Source organism: Mus caroli, unplaced genomic scaffold, assembly GCF_978045245.1.
Source record: "Mus caroli unplaced genomic scaffold, Mus_caroli_1 scaffold_8, whole genome shotgun sequence".
NCBI lineage: Eukaryota > Metazoa > Chordata > Mammalia > Rodentia > Muridae > Mus > Mus caroli.
The window spans coordinates 81660571-81685306 of record NW_028227263.1 but is presented as its reverse complement, the minus strand read 5'-3'; the positions used below and the strand labels follow the sequence as shown (position 1 = coordinate 81685306).

Sequence of the window (24736 nt, the reverse complement as noted above, 5' to 3'; positions counted from 1 at the left end):
CCCCAATTAAATGTTTTCTTCTGGAAGTAGCCTCGGTTATGGTGCCTCTACACAGCAATAGCAGCACAGTAACTAGGACCATCTCTCTACAGCAGCAGCAGACACAAAACTAGGACAGTAGCATTCATTGCTCTGCGCTTCCTGACTGCAAAACACAACCAGCTCCATGTCCCTGCCGCCATGATGGACTGTCTCCCCTGAAACTGCAAGCCAAGCGAGCTTTGCTTTCTTGTTGCTTCCTGTCGGGGATTTGGTCACAGCCAAACAGAAGGTAATTAATACACCTGCATTTACATACTAAGCTTCTAAGTAAAGTTAAAGGAAGTCATAAGCCTGGTGTGAGTAACTCGATTTGTGCGTCCTGGTGAAGACATAATCGCCACATAAGAAATATAAAGACGGGGAGTGGGGTATAACATATGGAGTGTAAAGAAATTAATTTTTAAAAAAAGGAAGGAAAAGAAACGTAATGACATATTCAGGACATTAAGAAAGACACATAAGAAACATAAAGATTCATTAAGAAAGTGGTCATCTTTGATTCAGGAAGGAAAGGCTGTGAGCCTTATCTAGATTTGCCAGCCTCTAGGTCTCCCATAAGTCAGGGTCTTGTTATGTTGCCCAGCCTGACTTCAAGCTCCATCCTCCTGCTCCAGCTGCAGGGTTAGGATTGCAAGTGTGGGCCACACCAGAATGCGGACCTCTATATCTGCCAGGAATGCTTGCTGTTTAAGCCATCCACTGTGTGGCGTTTTACTGGGGTATTCTCAGCTGTCTCTCTAAGTACCTCCAGTGCATGTACATTCAGCAGAAGGGTAACACTTGGGAAGTCTGAGCAGAGACATTTTGTGTCTACTCTTATAAAATGTTGTTACTCTTACAACCCATGTGGAAATGTTACAAAACAAAGATACCCCCCTTGACAGCCCTGATCAAGTAGTGGGCACTAAGATCAAGGCTACACAAAGAAACCCTGTCTCAGGAAAAAAAAAAAAAAAAAAAAAAAGAAGATGCTGAGCTATAAGCTAGTGTCTCCTAATCTAGTGACAGCTTTTTGTCATGGCTCCTCCCCACATCCCCAGAGGGCCATCAAGACAGTGGACACAGATCTACCCTCTGCTTTCTTGTGGCACAGCCCATATCCTGGGTCTTCTGACTCTGGGATACAAAGTAGTATTTCCAGGGGACCGATCTGTGAACTTTTGCAGTTAATGTACTGGGTATGGTGTTACGGACTGTAGACTTTAGGAGGCAAGTAACAAAGCCTTAGTCAGGACACTCAACTATGCTGATTCTCAAACAAACCACAAAGGCCTGTCCCCAGGGACAGCAGGTTCCCTGGACTCTGCTGAACCTATCAAGGACCAATGAACCCTTGTGATTGCTGTGTTACACATACCCACAGTTAAAAGTAACTGCTAAGAAATTCAATTCTGGTTTAAATTTTCTTGCCTTCAAATGCCCTCTTAACCTTCTTTGTTGTATTCCATTCTGAGTTGTTCCATTCTGGTCCCAGTCCAGGCCTCCCCAGGTCTCAAGTTTTGTTTTCTATCTGATCCCTGACCTCCATCTGACATCCCTCATCCTTAGGTTGTTGTCGGACAATATATTTTTACTAGTTTTTTGAGAACTTCATATATGCATTCGGTGTATTTTGATCATCACCAAGCCTCCCCCTAATTACTAACAGATCCATTCCCACCTCCCTGCACTTCCCCAACCTTTTCCCTTTTTAATCACCCATTGAGTCTAATTTCTGTTGCCCATATACTTACTTATCCATGTTGGGCCAGCCAGTGGCATGTGGAAATTCCAGGAGCCACACACTTAAAAGACAGCAAATCTTTCTTTCTCAGAAGCCACCAAGGATCAACAAAGGTTCATTCTCTCTCTCTCTCTCTCTCTCTCTCTCTCTCTCTCTCTCTCTCTCTCTCTCTCTCTCTCTCTCTCTCTCCCTCTGTGTGTGTGTGTGTGTGTGTGTGTGTGTGTGTGTGTGCGTGTGCATGTGTCCTGTAATTCCTGCTCCCCTCCATGCTACAGTGATTTGCCTGGTCTTGTGCAAATCATTACAGCTGCTTGAATTCACGATTGCAGTGATCCTGTCATATCCAGAAGACACTGTTATGCTCCATTCTGCCATGATCACTGTCTCTTACAATCTCCCACTCCCCTTTTCCATGATGGCTGGCTCCTGGGCTTTGGATGGTGGGAATGTAAGATACAGATATTCCATTTGTGTCTAAACACTCCACCACGGATACTGTTTGTATGTTAGCCAGTTGTTTCGCTAACCACTGTTCACGACTCACACTTCTTTGATGCATTGAGAGCTGTATCTATGGGTGTAAGATACTAATTGAGATGGTGGTTTGATACTCTGTCCATTTAGCAAAGTAAGAGTATGGGTTCCCTCCTGGCTCTTGGTCAGATTTATAGCACTAGGTATGATTCCTCTGTGAAGTGGGCCTTAAATCTAAACAGAAAGCATTTGCTAACTCCCTGATATCTGTGCCATTACTATACTGATGGGCACACCTTGCCACTCTGATGGTCACAGCTCACAGGGCTGTAGCTGTGTAATACTGTGATGAACCCCCAATCCCAGATGTCTACATGACAACTGTCTGATACCATGAAAAGTAGCCAGGAGGGAGGAAGCTCCCTGGCCAGGACTAATGTAATTTCACCGAATCCTGTAATCAAAGCGTGGCTTCAGTAGTAGGGTCTTACCATCAAGTTCTAGTGGGTAACAAGAGCAATGGTGATAGTCTTGGGACAGCCTTGATCAACACTGGAAGTGGAGGCACCCGCACCTAGAACTGGGCTTTTCATTTGGTGACTTGTGGCTTCTGGAAGGGTCATTAATCCCTGTATGAGGTTTGAATGGGAGCGCCTCCCCTTAGGCTCATATACTGGAATACTGTGCAGTCTCTAGTTAAATTGTTTGAAGGATTAGGGCATGTGACCTTGTTGGGGAAGTTGTATCACTGGCAGTGAACTATGAGGTTTCAAAAGACACGTGGAACTCCATTCTGTCTCTCTCCTGAGCTCTCAGCTACTGTGTCTACCTGCCAAAGATCCTTAAGGTAGGTCACCCTCCCCAGACACCAAATTCCTAAGGTATGTACTGGGAAACCTGACCTTAAAGCTCCCTGTGGAAGCCCCGATATGATGGTTACTATTTAACTGCAATTTGACAAGAACTAGAGCCACCTAGGAGGCAAGGTTCCAAGCGTATCTGTGAGGGCTGGACTGATCACCTCTGTGCAGATGAGGGATTCTGTTAACTGAGATGGGAAGAACACTCTAAATGTGGACAGCAGCTATCCGGAGCTGGTTCCTGGACTGAACTACAGAGCAATGAAACAGAAAAGCAACAGCACTCATTTGGTTGCCTCTTCTTCTGTGGGTAGAACGTGACCATGTGCCTCAAGTTCCTGCTTCCAGGACAGATTGTACCCACAAACTCTTAGCTGACCACATCCTTCCTCTCTTCCTTCAATTGCATGTTAGTGTAGACTATTGTGGCACAGGGGAAGTAATTATTAAACTCAATGCCAGGATCCCATTACAAACTGGGCTGTCACATGGGAACTGCCAGTTGAATATCCAGCTCCTAACCACAGAGGACTTATACGCATATTGCTCACATGATCATTTTCCCTTGTTTTAAGAATTAAAGCGTTCTTTATTCTCTTCATCTTCATGTAACCTAGGCTGGCTTGAAACTGAGTGATAGGATTACAAGTATGTAAGACTCACCGAGTTTTATGTGGTACTGGAAATTGCACCAACGGCTTCTTGCATGGGAAATTAAACCCTCTACCGACTGCCAATTGATGGCTAAGCCTAGGATAAAACTTATCAACCACAGTATCTGTACCTGTCTGTAATGTCTCCACGGACAAATGCAGAGGGCAGATCTTAGTGGAGGGTCTTCTATATCCTGCTAATTCTGTCTCAGGTCATGTCATATCTGTATATACATCTTCTCAGCCTGGTACCGAGTAGGCAAAACACCTGGGCTAATAAGAACTAATTTCTAATCTTCATAGACATGTGGTTTTCTAGGCAACTATGAGCACACTAGCTCAGGGAATTTTATACAGCGTGTGGAGTATTAACACGTAGAAGGGTGTAAATTTCACTTCCAAGTAGCTTAGATGTACCAATGTCCCCTTGACCTGAGTGATCACAGATAACTCGGAGGGAACAAGCTCTAGATGTAACCTGAATGATGTTTGTGGCTACAAGTTTTATCCATCTCTGTGATTCTAAAAATATTAACTCTATCCCTTTGAGTATTGGTTCCTTTGACACTAAGTAGCTTTAAAGGAAAGCACACTGAGGAGTAAAACCAAGAAAGCTACATGAGCTTTTACTGTGATCAAATCTGAGATGGCGTAAGGCTCTGGGAATGACAGCATATTACAATGATCTCTAGCACCTTCCTCTTGAGTTCAATGCCCTCAGAGCTTCTGTGACCTATGCACAGCCCTACAGTGTACTTCCTGAAAACTATACAGAAAACACACCATTCTATTCCTATCTAGTGATTTCAAACCATGGATTAAGGCAAGCTAAACTCACTTCACCTGCCTGCTTGCCAGCCCTGGCTGAATTTGCAGACACACCCCCTTTACTGGCTACTGCATCCCTGACTAGAGTCAAGTATCTGGTGTGTCAAGGTCTGTCTCTTACCTGGGTACCACCACTTGTGTACTATGCCACGAATATATTTGTCAAGAGGTCAAAATGAGGAAGAACTGACTCAACACTAGACATTAAATTTCCCACCAGTACTAATGGTATAAGAAAAGGGAAATGTTAGGTTTCCAGCATGAGAGCACTCCACAAATGACGAATGCTCAGTACTGTGCAAAGATGGTTTTAGGGAACAGAAATGGCCTTATTCCTGTCAACTCAGAGATGTGTAAGATACATTAAGTCGGGCAGTGGTGGTGTACACCTTTAATCCCAGCACTTGGGAGGCAGAGGCAGGAGAATTTCTGAGTTCGAGGCCAGCCTACTCTACAGAGTGAGTTCCAGGACAGCCAAGGCTACACAGAGAAATCCTGTTTCAAAAAACCAAACCAAAAAACAACAACAACAACAAAAAAAACAAAAAACAAAAAAACAAAAACAAAACCAAACCAAAAGAAAACAAAAAATCCCTAAGTGTTGCCTGGCATTTCTACCATGTAATAAAGGCAGATAGGCATGAATAACGGACTTGCTGAGTTACGTTCTAATAGCTTATGTGTGGAAGGAAGCTCAATATCTAGGTTAAGTTGTATGTATTTACAATACAGACATGCAAACACAGAACAGACTGAGTAAGTCTCAACACACACAGCTCATGCTACATATAAAACCAACTCAGGAATGCATTATAATAAAAGTCAAAAAAAGAAGTCTGTGAGAAAAACTTAAGACACAAAAATCTTTGTGCCACAAGTTAGGCAAAGCATTGTTAGGCATGTAGTCAAAGCTGACTTTGAAAGAACCAACCAGACTTATCAAGTGAGTGGTTCCCCCCATGAAAGGCACCATTGTGTCTTAATAACACATTAGGCAATGAAGTGTGACTCTCCAAACCCTTTTGAGTACGTGGAGCATTAAGACCAGACACTGATGTCGGAGGGCTTCCCCTACTTTATTCCTTGAGACAACATACCTCAATGAATCTGCTAGGTTGGTTGGCCAGCAAACACCAGGAATCCTATCTCAGCCTCCCCAATGTCAGAATTACAGGTGCTCATTGCCATGCCTGAGCCACTGGCGTGGGTGCGGGGTTCCTAACATGTCCTCCTCATGTTTGAGCAATAGGCACTTTAATGGCTGAGCCATCTCCTTAGTCCCTAACGACTTAACTTAGAAACAGAAAAGATTTCAATGTTTACCAAAAGATGAGCTATCATGAGTCCCTAGACAGCTGTATATCAAACCCCAGTGACAGCTCAGCAGAGATGCAGAGCTAGAAGACAGGGAGAGTGGGGAACTGGACCCTCACAGGCTGCAACTCCAATCAAAAGGGATACAGGCATTGTGAAACAAGCTAGTTGGACTTTTATAATTTTTGTTAAAAAGACAATGTACAAGGCAGTGATGAGTTTGTTAGGTATTTAGTCAAGTGAAACCAAAGTTATTTCTAAGTAAATGTTTATAGCCTCTGTATTGATAAATCTCCCAAATGTAGAAACAAGCCCAAAGTTCCTCAAGGAGAATAAACTATAAACTCTAGTACAGCAACACTCAGGAACAACTACTCTAAAAAAGCTGTAACTGCGCCATGTGACGTGAAAGCAGGCAGGCTCCAGCCCGCATTTACAATATCCTCACAAAGGCAAGCCATAGCAACGGTAAGGAGACTGGGTTCCTAAGGCCTGGAAAGGGAGTCATGTGTACCAGGGCACAAGGTATGGGGAAGAGGAACTCACTACGGATTAACTATGGTAACGCTTTAACAAGTCAGCTTTACCTTTCACAGGTAAATGGCTTCCTAGGCAAGAACAATGTACTTCTCAAAATTTGGAGAACTAGATACCTCAAAAAGGATAATGTAAATAAACTTTATCTTCAGAAAGAAGCAAAACCCACAAAGGTGGGCTACTATTCACAAATATGTACCAAAAAAAAAAAAACAAAAAAAAAAAACCTGTATAGAAATGACTTTGACTTTGATGTCAGTAATGTGGTACATAAATAAGATTAGCACAGTGGATATCTGCAGCCATTAAAAACCATTTTCTTCTCAAAGGCGGTAGTATAACGAAGGGCCCAGGGTATAACCTGTTCGGGAGAAAGGACTGCACAAACGGGTCCTAAAGAACAGACATGGCGTAGAGGACACCGTGAAGCCTAGAGTTTGCCTACTAGCTTTTGATTAGCATGCCCGATCCACAATACACAGTGGGTGTGGGAAACAGGACTCAGTATGTACAACATTTAACTAGGATGGCAGGAGACATGGTGATTACTGCCTCCAAACAGAATGGCAGGGGCTGAAGAGATGGCTTAGTGTGTAAAAAGCATTGCTTTCACACTCGTGAGGACCTGCGTCTGGATGTCCAGCACCAACAGAGACTGAGTTTGCAGATGGGACATGTCTACACCCCAGTCACCGGAGGCTGGGAGGAGATACAAACAGACCCTTGAATCCTGCTGGCCAGCCAGGCTAGCAATCTCAGAGCTCTGGGTTCAAGGCAAGATCCTGCCTCAAAAATAAGATGGACACTGACAGGAAGAGAGCTGACATCCATCTCTGGCCTACACATACACACACACACACACACACACACACACACACATAAAACAGGGTTATAAAGTCGCTTGGAATGGGAAACAGAGCAAATAACCAAGCTAACACTGTATTTTAAAAAGTTTTATTCTTGCAGATTTAGAAATTTGAGATTTTTTTTTAATAACCACAAAAGAAATCCTTTCACACCTACTGATTATTAACAGAATGTAGTGGTGTATTATCTAAACAGAAATCGTGCTGATGTGCCATAATAAACTGTCTATTAGTAAAAAAATACACTTTAGGGCACAGTATTGTATCACAAATTTTACAGAAGGGATACTTTGCAAGAATTTAATCAAACTAGAGTAACTGTTTCTTTTAAATGCAGCACTTAAAAATGTAACAACTCTGTGCATTCTTTTCTTAGAAAAATGACCTTGTATGTGTAGAAATGCTGCTTTATTGCTGCAGAGGTCAAAGTTCAAGGCTCAAGAGGTACAGGAGAGAATACAAAGGTAGCCTTAGAAACTTGGTTCTGTTTATGTATAAAAAGGTAAAGTTTATAAAAGTTAATTTACAAACCAAGAACAAAAGTGGTATGCACGCATTATGTACATGCGTCCTGAAAGCATCAAACATCTCAGATGCACAGCCCAAAGAACAGAAGACTGCCACTCCCCCTGTCAAAAAAATATTTTAAGTCACACCATTATTTTCTTCCAGGTAATTTGCACATTTCCGAAACCATCAAGTCCACAATCTCCTCAGTCTTTTCCATGGTACAGTATCTAGATATGCACAGAACTCATAAAAACTTAGTAATACACAGCGAAATGATGGAAGAATTAAACCCATGAGGGTAAGGCATTCCTGCTGGTTACATGTCTGTGGTGATATGTTAATTTATAGATTCAGAGGCCATGAACCGGGCTCACATGCTTTGGTGTCCTTCCCTAAGAGAAATGTGTTTTCATATACAATAAGTAGTTGTCTTCATTTGACCCTCCCTCCCCAAGTTATAAATCCCCCTGCTGTACATTTCTGTTAAATCCACTACACTGGTTATATATTCCAGGTGCATTTGTAAAAAATGTGTGCACATTACCTCATGCATAATAAAATAAAATGTGTATGCTAGGCCAAGGCCATAATAAACTTTGAGTGTACTTTGGAAAGAACAGAACTCAAATGCACCCCCATTTTACTGGCTGGTATTTTTAACGGAAATCAGTATGTGAAGTTAAGCAGTGACCATAAAAAAGTACAAAAATCATTACAAAGCAAAAATATCTTTGAACCTCTAGCCAATGCCTGACAGTTCTTCACTCAATAACACATAGCTTGTAGCATGTTTTCTGACCGTGGCTCAGGGGCATGCTCGCTAACCTTCATCAGTTCCAACAAATGCTTAATACTACCAATTGCAGTATAAATTCTAAGAAAATATAATACTCATTAGAGTGGTTCCATTTAGATTTAGTAAGTTCAATCCACGTTCACATTGCTTAGTCCAGGTCCTACACACTAAGAATTAAAAGTGGTCAATCAGGACAGAAACACAGTTGGCTCCAACAAGGTAATTCGGATCTCCAGGAAGACACTTGTTTTGCCAGGTTTTAGGGTCACCTATGAGAGAAAAAAAGATTCTGATGTCACTCATGATTGTGTAGACTGCTACCCACAATGTTTTGCTATTAATGGAACAAATATAAACACACATATTAGAATTTTCTTCTATTTCTTCAAATAGTATACTTCTATCCAAACTTAAGTGTTTTAAGTAGACTTGCTGGCTACAACCATCTTAAAGCTGTTTTAGATGTCTCTTTTGTTATCCGATTCACTGGACTTTTAATGTAGGAATAAAAGTTATAAAGACTCAGACAATCACATGGCTGAGACAACTGGGGTTGCTCCGCAGTGTACACAGCTATTAGCACCGTCCTTTTGGATACAACTGTATGGCAACCCATTTGAGCTGAATGTAAGAACACACTGCTCACACTCAGTTACTGCAAACAAAGGATATTTTGCCAAGTTCTGTAGCACCTACTTCCTGAAGACTCCTCCCCTTTACCAAGCCAAACCAGCAAAACAACACCAGAGCCTTCCCTAATTCTGGCTGTGCAATAAAATCATTTGTGGCATTTGTGGGAATTCAAACACCCACTGGCTATGTAGCTCTTAGTGTTTGAGTTTTAAAGAAACCCTTGGTATTTTCAGATTTACATCCTGCACAGAGACCTGGCAGTGGGTATGACCCATGAACAATGGGAAACTGCCTCTGTGGTAGCCGAGGGAGTTGAGACTCAAAGCTGCTGACTGTTCCTCCCCTTCCAATAGGCCTAGGCCAGGAAAGCTTCTGTGCCTGTGAGACAGTGTGAGACAACTGAGACAGAGAAGCTACTAGCCCTCTTGTGATACACCAGGCAACCCCTCTAACAACTGGATGGCTGTCAACTATACCAGCTGTGTCCTCTATGCACGGTAGGATATGCATCACATTTGATAATGAATCCCACGCTTTAATGGGGAATCACGGACAAACTATTCAGACAACTCTAGAAATGCAAGGCAGCTCCCTCATCACTATGTTTTAAGTGTTTGCTGCACTCACGTCAGCACTTACCGACACTCACCTACGGAGCAGCTCGGTGAGCAGTAGCAATACGGTCTACCACGGTACTGGGTCACACAAAGGTGTATCTATTTTCTGGGTGAACACACTTCAGTGCTCACAGAAAGAGTATGGTCTCAGCACAACTGAACAGTAGCCCACACTCACTGGAAGTGACAAACATGTAGCTCATCTGTGTATCCTGTAAGGCCACTTGCAGCAGGCAGTTTAGATAAAGCCGGCCTCCCTCAGAACTGAAGCATTCTCTGGCCTCTCAGTGCCCATTCTCAATACTGCTTAACTTTTCCTTCACTACTTAAAATCAGCCTCCAACGCTTTCTTCCAAAGGAATATTTAAATATGACCCTACTGTAAACTTTGTACTATATAACCTTTACTTCATATTGGACCAAACTGAAACTTACTAATACTCACTGATTTATACAAATTTAGGGGCAAAACTTTACATTTTTGTTTTTCTAAGGATCCTGTTAGGGTGAACAATTGGCAGTAAAGACTGACTTCTAAGTTACTCAATCAAGAAATATGAAAATGCAATGCAAGCTTTGAAATCATGAGCCAATGAGCCAAAGTCACTTAAAACAGTGCATAACAAGAGTTACTTGAGAGGTTCAGGCTGGAAAAAACCACCCCCCTGGCCAGGCACCATCACTGTGGAAACTTTCTAAGGTTGGTATAATAAATACTTTGCGCCTTGGAAAAATCTGATAGATTATATAAATCTTTTAAGGCCCAAGAACAGCCAATTTTTAGCCAAATTGCCAATTATTAAAAGGTAGAAAAGTCGCCATGGTTCCATATGCACTTATAGCATATAAAGCGCACGTTTAAAACACGAGTAATGCTTCCAAGGCCACAGGGACAGAGGGAAGATCTGCTCACACTCAGCATGGGAAGCACCAAGAGCTCAGGCATTAATCAACGACAGTTCCCAAAGCCCAGAGACAGAGTGAGGAGAGCATACCCGACGAGGAGTCGGATGATTTTAGAGCAAAAGACCAACCGTCAGGAGTCATGGACGCACAGTGTGGCAAGCGCAGCTCCACGGGCTTCAGGAACTTGAGGCCATGGGGCCCACACATCACTAGGGGACTTAGCAGAGTTTCACCTGGAGTCACGGAGAGAAAGGAGCAGCAGAGATGACTCAAGTCTTCCCACTAGACACAATCCCTCCTAGTACACATTTGCTACAGCCAAATGACAGGAGTTCTCCATAGCAGTGCTAAGAAAAATACGGTGGACACTAAAATTGTAATTTGTAAGATTTTAATAGATATATTAGAGGAAAAAGAAATGTGACATTCATTTTAATATTTTATCTAACAATGTGGCTGAAAAAATACTTCAACATATAACCAATACACTCTGTCTCTGATGCCCCATTTTACATTTCTAGTACTATAAAATCCCATATAACCAGGGGCTATTAAATTTGAATTCCACCAAATAAGTCTGTAGCACAACATATTCAAAGCACTTTTTGGCATTCCCTGGGGGTTGGGGTGGGGAGGACCTTATTTGCGGGGGGGGGGGGGGTGTGAACGTGCACATGCCATGCTGTGCTAGTGAAGGTCAGAGTGTAACCTGCAGGAAGTCAGTTCTCTCCTTTGATTGTATGTATGATGGCCCAGGAATCAAATTCTTATCTCTAGGGTTAGAAGCAGGCACCTTTGCACATTGAGCCATCCCTACTAACCTATGCTTTTCATTTTTAAGTGTTTGCTATACATGTGTTTAGGTATTCAAGCAGGGCCAACAATATGAGTCCTACTGTTTTTAAGGCAGAATACCTCTAGAAAGTGGGTTACAATACCATGTTTAGTGACATCAAGAACTGCTAAAAGTAATCACACCTCAATTCATCAATGTGCTGATGGATCTAGGAAGGCTATTAAAATAATGACATTCTCGGCTTCCTAAAACTGTTCAGAAATATGCTTCCCACCTTCTAAGGACATGCCACTCACTGTGCTGAGTGTTCAATAGTGTTGCCTCCTGAGGTAATAGTTGACAGAAAGGGCAAAGCCTTCTTGGTTGTTGATACCAACTATCTTGAGATAGATGGGCTTACAAATTTGATTGGGTCAGGCAAATAACCTAGCAGTCATGGGAGAGGCCTGCCGCCAAACATGTACTGGGCCTCCTATGGCCCCCACCCCCCAATCACATGCCAGTGGCACCACTTCTCTGCAGAAGGCTCATTTGAGAGGCCCTCAGTTGTACAAAGAAAATGCTGTGCTTAGCCTAAAACATCCAGGTAGGCTTTCTGCTTCTCCCTGTGGCAGGTCACTCAGGGCTACGCTGGAGTTATTACAGGGAAGCAGACAATAAGCTCACTTACCTTTCTCTTTATCTAAAGGTGGGAGAATGCTATTGTCTCTGCAGACTTTGAAATAGATTTCTTGTTCAATTCCTTCAGGAATGGCTCCTTGTGGGATAATTATACTAACACCGGTTTCTATGGAACTCAACACACCACCATTGCTGTTAAAAATGCCACGAGCTGTAGCCACTACAGTATGACCATCCTCATCTTCATCTTCTTCCACAGCTGAAGGACTGGGGGGTCAAAAATGGCAAGTGAAAATCCTAGTAACACGCACAGACTTCCCTTTACTGCTGTTATAGTTTCAGTATTTAACCTTATGTCTCTGAACAATTTTGAAGTTCTTTACTTAAACACGTGAAAAATCTTACTCAGAGGCCTAAGAGTATGCCCTTTCAGGAAAAATCAAAACTGCCTTTCTGAAAGTAAAGAATGAGGCTACTATAATTACCAGTGTAATTTCAATGTATCAAACATGGTTCTTTGGTCTCACAGCTACTGTGGGTCTTAGTGAACATCCATGAGATGGGTGTTCTAAATCACAGAGTGGCTAACGCTCACTTGGTTACACAGGAAACAGTGTAGCACAGAAAAGAGCTTTGGAATTTCAGTGCGCGCACACACACAGTGCCCTTCCTTGGGACATCCTGAATCCCACTGCCCAAGCTGACAAAGGTTTAAAGCCTCCAAGGTTCCAAGGTAAGAAGGTCTGGTATGGTATAACTTAAAGACCCCAAAAAAGACAAAGGCAGAGGATGAAACTATCAATGAACATTTCAAACTTGGAAGCTAGACTATCAAGACTTTGTGATATAAAGTTTTAAGCCACAATTTTAATGTGATAGAAAAGATGGCCTAACAACTTGAAGTATGTGAACTGAAGTCAGCTTCTCTCCAGCATGAGCGCAGGCAGGGTCAGGGATAGACTGCTGAAGCAAATGGAAAGGGACCGGCGCCTATCACCTGATGTGGTAACACAAGGTAGCCATGCATAGCAAGAACCCTGCTACTGACTGACATAATCATCTTGAGAAGCAGACTTCAGGTGGTCTTCATGGCCCTTGTTTCTCCCTGTGAGTGCGTCTCCTTCATGGACAACCTGAGAAAGTCTAAAGGGGCTGAACTGAGTCAGCAGTATGTGGTCAGATGGCTCTGTTCAATCACTAAGTAACAAGCAGACAGAGAAAAGCCTGCCTGAGTTAGGCTAAGGTAGACTCGACCATCTTTCTTACTACTGCCTTCAATAGCCATTCTGAGGTCACTACATTCCATTCTTTCCTGCACCCTAGCTAGGGTAGATGTATCTGTCCATCACACTTGGGCTTTGAGATTAGATGACCACAGGCTTACTTACCCCACTCTAGCTTTCTATATGATGCTGGTTGGGCAAACTGGCTTCTGTTCCCTAACCTGAGCTACTGGTGACACAGGGATAATGACAATACTTACTGATGCTATGTGCTCATTAGCTTTAGAATTTGATTAACACCTTTCACCTCCTGGAGGATGTTCTACAAAATGGTATCCACTATAGTAACAGTTCAGTTTACTGGTGTAATTTATCATTTCGAGTTTTATCATATAAACTACTTCAAACTATAGCTGCACATCTGTAGTCCCAGCACCTGGGAGACCGGGATCACTCTGCCTTCCAATTTAAAAAAACAAACAAACAAAGGCAAGTTCATATCTTACCTCACAGGGACAGCTTTAGGCATGGTGCTGATATTATTCATTTGATATTTAGGCTTATCTGTGTGAACAGAGAAAGTTTCAACTCCACTGTCAAACTCTGGAGGCTGTGTTGAACTATGAGCTTTCATAAGAGTTTTTGGAGAAGTGGGAGTTTTTGAAGACAATTCAGGTTTATGTACAGTTTCACTTGGCAGAAGATTATGGTTGAACTTCGGACTTTCAAATTTGCGTTCAAACGGCCGGGCAGAACTTGTGTACGGCTTTGGTGTGAATCGATTGTACACTGGAGTGATGGTTTTCTGAGTCTGCTCAGCTCCGTTAACTGGAGCTTTGTCTGGGAAACTTTTCTGGGGATAGAAAGTCTGAGGAGGGTCTTCTCGGGTTGGTGGTCTGAAAGTTGCTGGTTTACTCTGAGATGGGGGTGGGTCTGGTTTGGACATATATGAGTTCTGAAAATCCAATGATACTGAATTGCCTGAAAAACAAACATACATACATACATACATTTAAAAAAAAAAAACTCTCTGAAAATCATTCTAACAACCCTGTGCTTTCTTTTGGCATTAGCATGTCCTAAGGTAAAGTCCCAGGTCCCATGTGATGTTGACAAGTTGGAGTGTAGCTGGTTGCCTCAGATTCAGAAAGAGGCTACGAAAGCACTGGCCACACATGTCTTGAGTAACTCTGTCCCACTATCTACTGAAAATTAGAAACAGAATGACAATTTTGATTATATGAAACCTATCAGTATTGAAATCTCATCCTTAACCAAAGCATTAAAAAAAAAGGCACAGCAGCTACATACTAGTTGTACTGGCTAGTTTTGTGTCAACTTGACACAGCTGGAGTTATCACAGAGAAAGGAGCTTCAGGTGAGGAAATGCCTCCATGAGATCCAACTGTAAGGCATTTTCTCAATTAGTGATCAAGAGGGAAAGGCCCCTTGTGGGTGGTGCCATCTCTGGGCTGGTAGCCTTGGTTCTATAAGAGAGTAGGCTGAGCAAGCCAGGGAGGCAAGCCAGTAAACAACACCCCTCCATGGCTTCTGCATCAGCTCCTGCTCCCTGACCTGCTTGAGTTCCAGTCCTGACTTCCTTGGTGATGAACTGCAGTATGGAAGTGTAAGCTGAATAAACCCTTCCCCTCCCAACTGCTTCTTGGTCGTGATGTGTGTGCAGGAATAGAAGCCCTGCCTGAGACACCAGTAGATGATACTTTCAAACCGTCTGAAGTGGTCACCAGTATCAATCCTCTGTGCAGACGTGAAGAACACCTGCCTCTGTGTAAATCGCCAAGCACTGTGTAGTAAGACACTAACCTAACCATTGGGGAAATAGGAAATAAAAATAAACTAATCGTTAAAGATCATATCACAACCAGGGAACAGGAAAAGCTGACAAATGGGCAACTCAAGTGTCCATGGATGTGGAGAGCAGCAGGGACAGCTACACTCTGCCGGCTCTGCGCTCTGCCGGCTGCACTCTGCCGGAGCGGCAGCGAACAGAACCACTGAACTGCTAGCAAGTCACAAAAAAGGAACACTGGTGGGAAAATGTCGGTTTTTCGTTTTGTTTTAAAGAAAAGATAAAGGAAAAGAAAAGCTATGCTCTCTTTTACAGAACTAGTACAACACTGATAACAAAATCAGACAAAGCCATTTCCAGAAAACTATGAATCTAAATTCTTCATGAGCACAATAATATAACCACATTAAGATAATAAGGTAGAAAAAACAGATAATCCTGATAATTTGAGAAGTAAATATTTTTAATTTTATAGACTCCTCCTCCCAGACAGGGCTTTTCTGTGTAGCCTTGGCTGTCCTGGAACTTGCTCTATAATCAGGCTGGCCTTGAACTTACAGAGATCCGCCTGTCTCTGCCTCCCAAGTGCTGGATTTTTATTTTATGTATATGTGAGTGCAGATGCATGTATGTGTGTTTCCCACATATGTGCCTAGTGCCTGTGTGGGCCAGATCATGATGTTGGAGCGTCTGGATCTGGAGTCAGTCAGTCAAGGGCTGCCTGATGTGGTGCTGGGAGCCAAGCCCAAGCCCGCTGTAAGAGCAGCAAGTGCTGATAACCACTGAGCCATCTCTCGAGCTCACAAGAGAAAAACGCTCAACAAAAGGCTTTCAGCAAACTAAGACTAGAGACAGCTCCTAACTGTGATAAAAGGCACCTATTAAAACAAATCAATACCAACAAAATCTTCTAGCTGGCATCACTTAGGGAAAACAAATCTTTCTTCCTTAAGGAGGGGAATCAGCAAAAGATGTCTATTTAAACATTTGTTTTTCTTCCTTTGGTAGGTCTCTTAATTGTGAACAGAATTTGCTGTGTAGCCAGGCAATGGTGTTGTATACCTTTAATCCCAGCAATCAGGAGGCAGAGGCTGGTGGATCTATTGAGTTCAAGGCCAGTCTAGTCTAGAGAGTCAGTTCCAGGACAAAAAAAAAAAGCTGTTTAGCCCAGGCTAGCCTTTGTCTCTGAAGTGCCAGAACTAAAGACACGTACCACCACATGCATCTCCAAGTATGAGTGAGCTATGTGTACAGTAATTGGTTTGTTTCAAGAATGCCGCCCTCCAATAGGTAATAGATAGGTACTAACAAATGTCAAGAAGAGAAAAATTTTATTCTATTAGGGTAGAATATTATCTAGCTATTCAAATGAGTAAGCTACATCCATTGAGATTTTACTGAAAGATGAAAAGCCATTTTCTGTGTAAAACTGTATGGCTTTCTTATGTCCATATTTTAAGATGGAGCATAACAAGTCTTATAAGACACTATTCAAATATTTAAAATGGCATCTTGTTTAGCATGTGTGAGTGTGTCGTACCACTGAGAGTGTACGATGTCAGCAGAGAAGTGGCTGGAATCAGTTCTTTCCTTCTACCATGCAGGTTCCAGGGCTGGACTTCACATCAGGCCCAATGAAGCAATTTAACCTGCTGAGCCATCTCTATGGCCCTTAAATACTTAAACTGAGGCACATCAATTAACAGGTACTGCTTTCAAGATGTAGAAATTGATATAAAATTAAGTTATGTTAAAAAAAAAAACAAAAAACAGGGGTTCAGGGGTTGGGGGGGTGTTTTGACAAAAATCCATTTAGCTACAAGGCTCATGCAATATAACAGTCATTTAAATAAACAGAAGGTAACACACAACACACTTTCTTTCTTTTCTGTGCGAGTTAGTATGCAGTCCTAGCTGGCTAGGAACGTATTATACAGACTAGGGTGGGTAGTCTCAAACTCAGATTCACGGCCTCTGCACTAGGATTAAAGACATGAACTACCATGCTGAAATAACATACATTTTCGACAAAATCTTTACTTTTCACCGTTACCAGCCCAAGCATTTTTTTGACTTAAAAAAAAAAAAATTAAAGTCACCTAAGCTTCAAACCTGTAAGAATTTAACTTCATAACCATTACTCTATTACAGTAATATGTCGATGTCGTAACTTCCTACCTTCGCCCTGGGCGCCCTTGGAATGTATGTGGAGAGAAGAGCTGGACAGAGGGGGAGCTGGCTGGCTGTACTGTGAGGGCAACGGAGGAGGAGGAGGCGTGGCCTGGGCTGGATCATAACGTTTCTCACTGAATGATCTATCCACAGCATCAGTTTCGGGTTTTCCCCTATTTAAAGGAAAAAGAGAAGAAATTTCAATGCTGGAAAAATGAACCCCATCACAAAACTGCTGCTGTTTCTTTAAAAAAAAAAAAAGTATCTAGAAATGTCACAATTTCACAACTTATTCTCATGAGTATAGGTAGCAACTCTACCAAAATATACAAACAAATTCATCAGCACAAGAAATGTCAAGACAGCACAGGTACTTAAAGAATATTAGTAAAACATCCAGGAGATATCTATTAAAAGGCAGATGAAATTTTGGGTATACTTTTAATATTTGTGATATTTATAAAAATAGTAGATTTAAGGAAGTTTTGCAAATATTTTGAGAAATGTTATTTTGGCACAAACCTTCCTTAAACTAACTTCTAATTTTGTACAAAATCTTGGTGTCAAGCATACTCAAAGCACCATAAAACATGATGTCATAGACCCAATGCTGGCAAGCTTTTCCAGTGAAGAGACAGATAAAAGGACTTGCCTTTTTGAGCCATAGGGTTTCTGGCACAGCTATTTGACTTAGCTGTTACCAGGCAAAATTAGACATAGTCAGTCAATGGACAGGCAGGGTTATGTTCCAGTAACACTAGAAAAACAGGGCATCTTTAAAATCTGCCCTGGTTTCCTGCTCTTTTGCTCTGTTTGACGACTGCCAGAGTAGTGGGCACTACTTACTTTACAAGGCTTGTCTAGTAAAAATTGTGCCATGCACCCTTAGGTTTTCAAATTTGCCAATTGTTAATAAGTAACACATAGAATTTAAACAAAAGAATCTAAATAGACCCATAATTGCAACCCTGCCACCTGAGCCTTACTGCAGAGTGCCAAGCTGCCCGGCATTATGTGCACAGACAATAACATGGATTTGAAATGTGTATTTGTTTTCATACAATATTTATTGAAAATAATCTAGTTTTATGAACAGCATCAAAATTAGCTGGTACCTTGCTTACACATATTTAGACTTCAATGTTAGAAGACAACATTAAGATCTGAAAGTGCACATAATGCCAATGACACAGTGAGGGACATCTCATGGAACAGCCTCACATCAATGCCAGCCAGTCTTACCACTTGATGTTCCTTTTCAAGTAGTCATAGCTAGTGTAAGAGCCAAGAAATCTAGGTGATGGCAAAGCAAGCGCAATAGAAAAATGAAAGAAAACGGTCAATCTAACTAAGATTTACAGCAAATAGAACTCAAATGTCATTTAAAATATTAACCAACATCTATGATCTTAACATAGCCTGCTTCATAAAAGAACATACTACTCACTCTCACATAGCCAACGGAATCAGCAATAGTATTAACCAATAATTAACTTAGTTATATCCTACCCACACACATATCTGTGTCCTCACACTGCCTTCTGTGTCCTCAGCTCACCTATGCCGCAGCAGCTAATGGTGAGCAGAGAAATGAGCCAGAATAAGGTACAGCTCAGCGTCAGGGCACTTGCCCATCACATCTCAGGTCCTGGGCTCAACACCCAGCAGCACTCAAAAATAAAAGCAAAGAGTCACTGGATGGTGGTGGTTTGTGCCTTTAATGCCCAGCAGAGGCAGGCATATCTTAAGCCCAGACTGGACTACACAGAGAAACCCTGCCATGAATAACAAAACAAAACAAAACAAAACAAAACAGAAAGTAACGAAGTAAGACAATAAGCAATTATCAAATAATAATCAACAAATCATGAATAAATAAAGCCCAATTTAGAAAAAGAAAAGGTTGGGCAAAAGAAATGGCATAAGTAAAGACAGGAGAAGGGCCACATGTCTCTTGTCTGGCAGGTATTCTGACCCCTTATAAAGACAAACTGGCAAATGAAAACACGTGGACCTTTCGAACATGGCCATGATCAATGGTGTTCTTTTCTTTTCTAGCAAGCCCTCCAGTAGTAAGCTAAATCTCCGGTGGGAAGATGCTTATTTGTAAAGCTGCCACACACAACACGCTCATCGTGAACAACAAAGAACTGCCTGCCACTGATCTCTCTCCTACATTTAGTCCTCAGATGGTAAAAGAGACAGATACTACTTCATTCAATGGCAAAGACTCCCTGCGAGAACCACTGCTAGCACAGGCTCCTCCCAGACCTGCCACTAGCAGTGGGCAGATGACTGATGCAGTTAGCACACGGTACCCTTTACTGAGTGAGCCCCATCAAATCAATAAATGCTGGCTTCCAGGCAGTGCTCTAGAGCCCATTTGAACGTTATGTAACTAAACAAATAACTAAATTTTCACTCTTAAAAATAATCCAATTAACATAAAATCAAAAATGCTTTCCAAGCTAGGCCTGGTAGTGATCCTAGCACTTGGGAGGCAGAGGCAGGCAGATCTCTCTGAGTTTGAAGACAGCCTGTTCTACACATTAAGTTCCAGGACAGCCAGCAATATACAGTGAGGCCCTGTCTCAAAAACTGACAAACAAACAAAAACCAACAACAATAACAAAAAGCCAAAAACCCAACAACTTTTTATCTGATTCACAGGCAAATTTAGACATAAATATTTTTAAAATTTTATTTTATGTGCATTGGTGCTTTGTCTGTGTGAAGATGTTGGGTCCCCTGAAACTGCAGTTACAGACAGTTGTGAGCTGCCTGGTGGGTGCTGGGAATTGAATTCCTCTAGAAGAGCAGCCAGTACTCTTAACCATTGAGCCATCTTTCATACCCAGGCATAAATGAATTTTTAAGGCTATATCCTATTTCTTTAAATCCCTTGGGTCCCCCCTCTAACAGGAATTCATGAGTTTCACAGAACACTTAAAAATGATCACTTCTGGACCCCAGAAGCAAGCTCAGCAAGTAAGGCCCTCGCTTAGAAGCCTGACAACTTGAGGTCAACCCTCCCATCCTCGCTATACCTAGACTTACACCGTGGAAGCAAAGAACCAACTCCCAAAAGTTGTTCTATGAAATTTATGGGCACAGTGTGGTACACCCACCTTTTCTAAACAAATAAATTGCATTTTGTTTTATCTCTTAAAGATATATTTAAAATAAATGTCTACATGGGGCTAGAGAAATGGCTCAGCAGTTACAGGCACTTGCTGCTCTTGCAGGAGACCCTGACTCAGTTCCCAGCAGTCATACAGTGGTTCATAACCATATTTAACTCTAATTCCAAGGGATATGATGCTCCTTTCTGGTTTCTGTGGGCACTGGGCACATGTATGGTGCACATACATACATGTGGGCAAAAGACTTGTACACACTGTTTTTAAAGATAAAATTACTACAGAATATACCCTTTGCCTCATGAAAAACTGAGCTTAAATGACTCGGTACTCTATCTAGACACTGGCAATACAAAGTATGCATCTGTACTTCTCCTAAACTGGTTTCTTCAATAGAACCAAAGACTTAGAGAGAGAAAGGTGTTCTAAATCTTTACTGATGATATCTCAGAAAACAGAAGTAACTAAATTGGGTCTTCAATATTACAAGTTTCAAAATATAATCTAAAAGAAGTTTCCTCAGTACTACATAATGGTTTCACATCATCCTAAGAGTTGAGGGTCAGTAACAATGTGCATGCCTTTAATCCTGGGCACAAAACTCACATGTTTTATGCCTGAGCCACAGTTCCATTTAAAGTGACTGAGCTGGGTGGGGCATTAGAAATGGGTTTTCAGTGGATTGAAATTCCTCTGGACTACATCAGAGGAATTATCAGGTAAAGAATGTAGTCCTTCTCTGAATTTTGAGGCTCCCAAGTACCTCTCTGACCTTGCTTTCCAGACCATCTGCCTTTTAGGATTTGTTTGGGCAGCTCCCATAATTTTATAAATGAATTCTTTGTGACAAAACCCATCGTTTCTATGGGTCTTGTTTTGTGGAGTCTGAGCCCACCGGTGCCTGTGCTGGATCATACCCAACTCTCAGTCCTAATTTCTGCGGGTGAGGATCCGAGCAGAGATGGACCGGCAGCAGAAAGCACTAGTCCAGCAGGCACAAGAAAAAAGGGCACCAGCACAGAAGTCACAGAAGAAGAGAGAAGCAAACAGAGGGGAAGACTGAGAGCAAGAAAGCTGTCATTTCATCTCACCCGATCATCTGTAAAGCCGGACTAGGAAACTCTACAAACTCCCATGCTCGAAAAATCGAGACAGAAACAGTTCTCCTCACCTTTGTGAAACCAAAAAAATACCTGAGTGTTCCCTATGACCCCCTCACCTACCTAGTTTTAAGTCTTAAAGACAAAAGCAAAGTAAGGAAAAGGTTATCTATCACCGAGTGTATATGCCTGTATGGAGAGACTGGAGATTCACCGTCGTCACCTGAGGGCCGAAGCTCACTCTTTTCACCAACTTTCCTTACATCAAAACTCTGTATCTGATGTTAGGGTTAAGAGTAAAAACCCACCAACTACAGCCTCTAGAAAGCTGCATCTTGTGCGGTGATACACTGTGTCCAATTTCCTTAGAACCTGAACTCCACATTCCCCTACTGAAACTTTCATTTCATCTAGGTGAGTCTTAGGAGAAAGGACTTACTTTGAAGAGTAACTAGAAAAGTTGGGCTGGCTCTGAGAATGGACTGGCTTAGCAGGCTCTGAGTGATGGCCAGCAGGAAGATGTGCAGAAGGCTTGCTCTCAAAACTTCTTCGATCAAAGTAAGAGAGCTGTTTCCTGTAATATTCTTCATCCTCTTCAGGGTCGTAATGATTTGATCGAACAATATCGTCGGGTGGCTTCACTTGAGGTTTCTGAGGCTCTGGGAGCCTGATTGTGAGGAACAAGTAAAACAATTTTTAGGTATTAATTTTACAAAGACAATGGAACATAAAAATCTAATCTTGACTTTCCTCCTGTCTATGTGCACAGGTGCTGTTCTTCAGGAATGGTCTATCTTGTTTGTTTTATACTTTCTTCTTTTTATTGTCAGCTATGACTATTTGGGTTTTAATGGCATAGTCAAAAAGTCAGCATGTATATTCTGAAATAACAAATTCCTGTTGCACATGCAAACGCAGGCGCCCTCTGCCACAGGAGTATCTCAGTACAATTAGGAAACTCAATGCCTGTTTGTTCAGGGGGTTCATAGCAGGTGAGAAGCAATGAAAGAGGAAAGAAATCAGGATTCTAGAGAACAATAGCAATCTATCAGTGTCGGCAAAAGGTACTTTAAAGAATCAAGACTAAAAGGGATTGTTTATAAACCTTAATCTAGGACCAATAAATGATTCTCGTTATAAGCAAACAGCCCAATCTACCCAAAATCCTTGAGGGTGGAACAAGGAGACAAGTCATGAAACAGCTGACTACATTGGACAGTAGTTCATTCCTATTATCCGGTAAGTGCAGCAAAGGAGTTGGCCCAGAATGTCCCCGTGGGGCATAGTTGACAGCACAGGGGCAAGAGAGGGAGGCCTGACTTCTCTGCCTACTCTAACATATGCTGTGTGCTACTCAACCAGAAGCTCCACAGAGAACAACGGCAGGTTCTTTACATCTGCTCCCTAAATGAAGAACTGTGGTGATTTCAATCAGCCAGAGTTTCTTTTCACTCCTACAAACCAACACTTCAGACTCTGAATGTACTTAAAATGGAGACAATATGGCGTAAAGACTTTTGTTTCAATCATTTATTTTAAAAACAAACCAACCCAACTTTTCCCAACATCTGTTTGCTAAAGCCTGTTCACAGGAGCCATGCGAACTCTCTCCCTGTGGTCAGGTTTGTCAGGAAAGCTGGCTGCTCAGCTTGGAGAGTAAGGGCTCCTTTTCCTCCTCACGCTTCCCCGTCACTAACGAGTCATCAGTTTCTCTCTAAAAAGCAAGCTTTCCTGTTCAGACTCACGCTGACTGCTGTGCAGCACACCCACCTGTAGAGTGTTTTGTCATGCTCACTAAACTGACTCTGAGGAACAGGTTTAGGGCCAGCAAGAGAAGCACTTGGAGGTTTAGATGCTACTTCTGGAGGCTGCAGAAAACAAGAAAGAAACAGTTAGCAAGAACGCTGTCATCAGGAGGAAGCGGGAGTTAGGACACATCTGACGCTAAGTCTATACCACAGACTTGGGCTAAGACACACGTCTTACCTTAAAGCTGGCAGTGTCATTCACATCTTTCTTGTTCTCCAAAGACGCAGATCTTTTGTTTTCAAACATTTTGACTCTGTTGAGCACGGACTGTGGTTTCATTGCTGGATCCTCCTCCTCCTCAGTTAGGGTTGGGGGTGGAGGCTGTGGTTTGGTAGCCGAGGGCAGGACTTCTGGCTTATGTTGAGAGGAAGGTATCAGAGGAGGGACAACTGCAGCACCATGGAGAGGCTCGTAATGGCCTGTTTTGGAGGTAAAGCCTGGTGGTGGTACTTGCTCATAACTTCGCGGGTACTGGTCAAAGTACTGCTTGGGCTCAGATGACTTAGGACCTGTTGAAGAATAGGGCTGTGCCTCTGGCCTGTACCTGTTGTGCACCTCATATGCAGGGGCTGGCTGCTCTTCATGTCGTAGAGTAGAGGTTCGAGGCAGCTGCTCATAGCGTGTTCTACTGTCGTATGACAGAGGGGCTGGCTCTTCAAAACGCTGGAAATAACCTCGTTCTGAAGCCTCCTCGGGATGTTGTCTGGAGTCCAGGTCTCGGGGATGCTGATTCTCAAAAGGCCGAGGTTGGTAGGGCTGTTTGTCATCATAATATGACCACTGGTCTTCATAGGTAGGGATTCGATCTTCAAACCGTAGGCGATGGTCATAGTTCCGAGAAAACTGGTCTGGGTAGCTTGAGGCCTCATACCTGTATGACGGCTGTTCAAGGTCTCTGCTGGCTTGTTTTTCTATATATGGAAGTTGGGGTTCATAGGCTAGATTTGGCTCTTTATCTGGCCTCTGCCCTGGGTGACCAAGAGCTGGTTGTTTTAAAATATGGTTTTGTCTCATCATTTCTTCAGGATACGGCTCCTTTCTATACACCTGCATTTAAAACATAAGTAAATTTTAGCACAGGGGCTTGTTTTTAACTCTATTTTATTAGGCAATGACACATGTTAAGTTATAATTTTAAAATGTGAGATGGTGTATTCTACCACTTCTACTGCGGACACAGCAGATTAGTAGAGAGAGCTCAAAAATGTACACTACAGGTAGGTCGGCATGCTTGCGCTTTAGCTTATACCAACCCAGGTAAGGTAAAGAGGAGTACTCATTAGCAGAAAAGTAATTCACAGAACGA

At 42.3% G+C, this 24736-nt stretch overlaps 1 protein-coding gene across 3 annotated transcripts in view; it reads right to left on the bottom strand.

The window, feature by feature from the left end:
• Window positions 1-7359: 7359 nt before the first annotated feature.
• Window positions 7360-24736, bottom strand: part of Tjp1 (tight junction protein 1) — a 231171-nt gene continuing 213794 nt past the window's right edge. Inside the window, exons 22-30 of one of the 3 annotated variants that reach the window (XM_085841666.1) lie at window positions 23608-24477; window positions 23392-23489; window positions 22061-22288; window positions 18624-18674; window positions 17388-17554; window positions 13906-14380; window positions 12226-12443; window positions 10849-10992; window positions 7360-8872 (exon numbers count right to left, since the gene is read on the bottom strand). In XM_085841666.1, the coding sequence (XP_085697792.1) occupies window positions 8778-8872; window positions 10849-10992; window positions 12226-12443; window positions 13906-14380; window positions 17388-17554; window positions 18624-18674; window positions 22061-22288; window positions 23392-23489; window positions 23608-24477 (2346 nt within the window). In that variant the 3' untranslated portion in view covers window positions 7360-8777. The remainder of the gene's footprint in view (window positions 8873-10848; window positions 10993-12225; window positions 12444-13905; window positions 14381-17387; window positions 17555-18623; window positions 18675-22060; window positions 22289-23391; window positions 23490-23607; window positions 24478-24736) is intronic. The other 2 variants (XM_085841667.1, XM_085841668.1) reach the window with 2 other exon arrangements.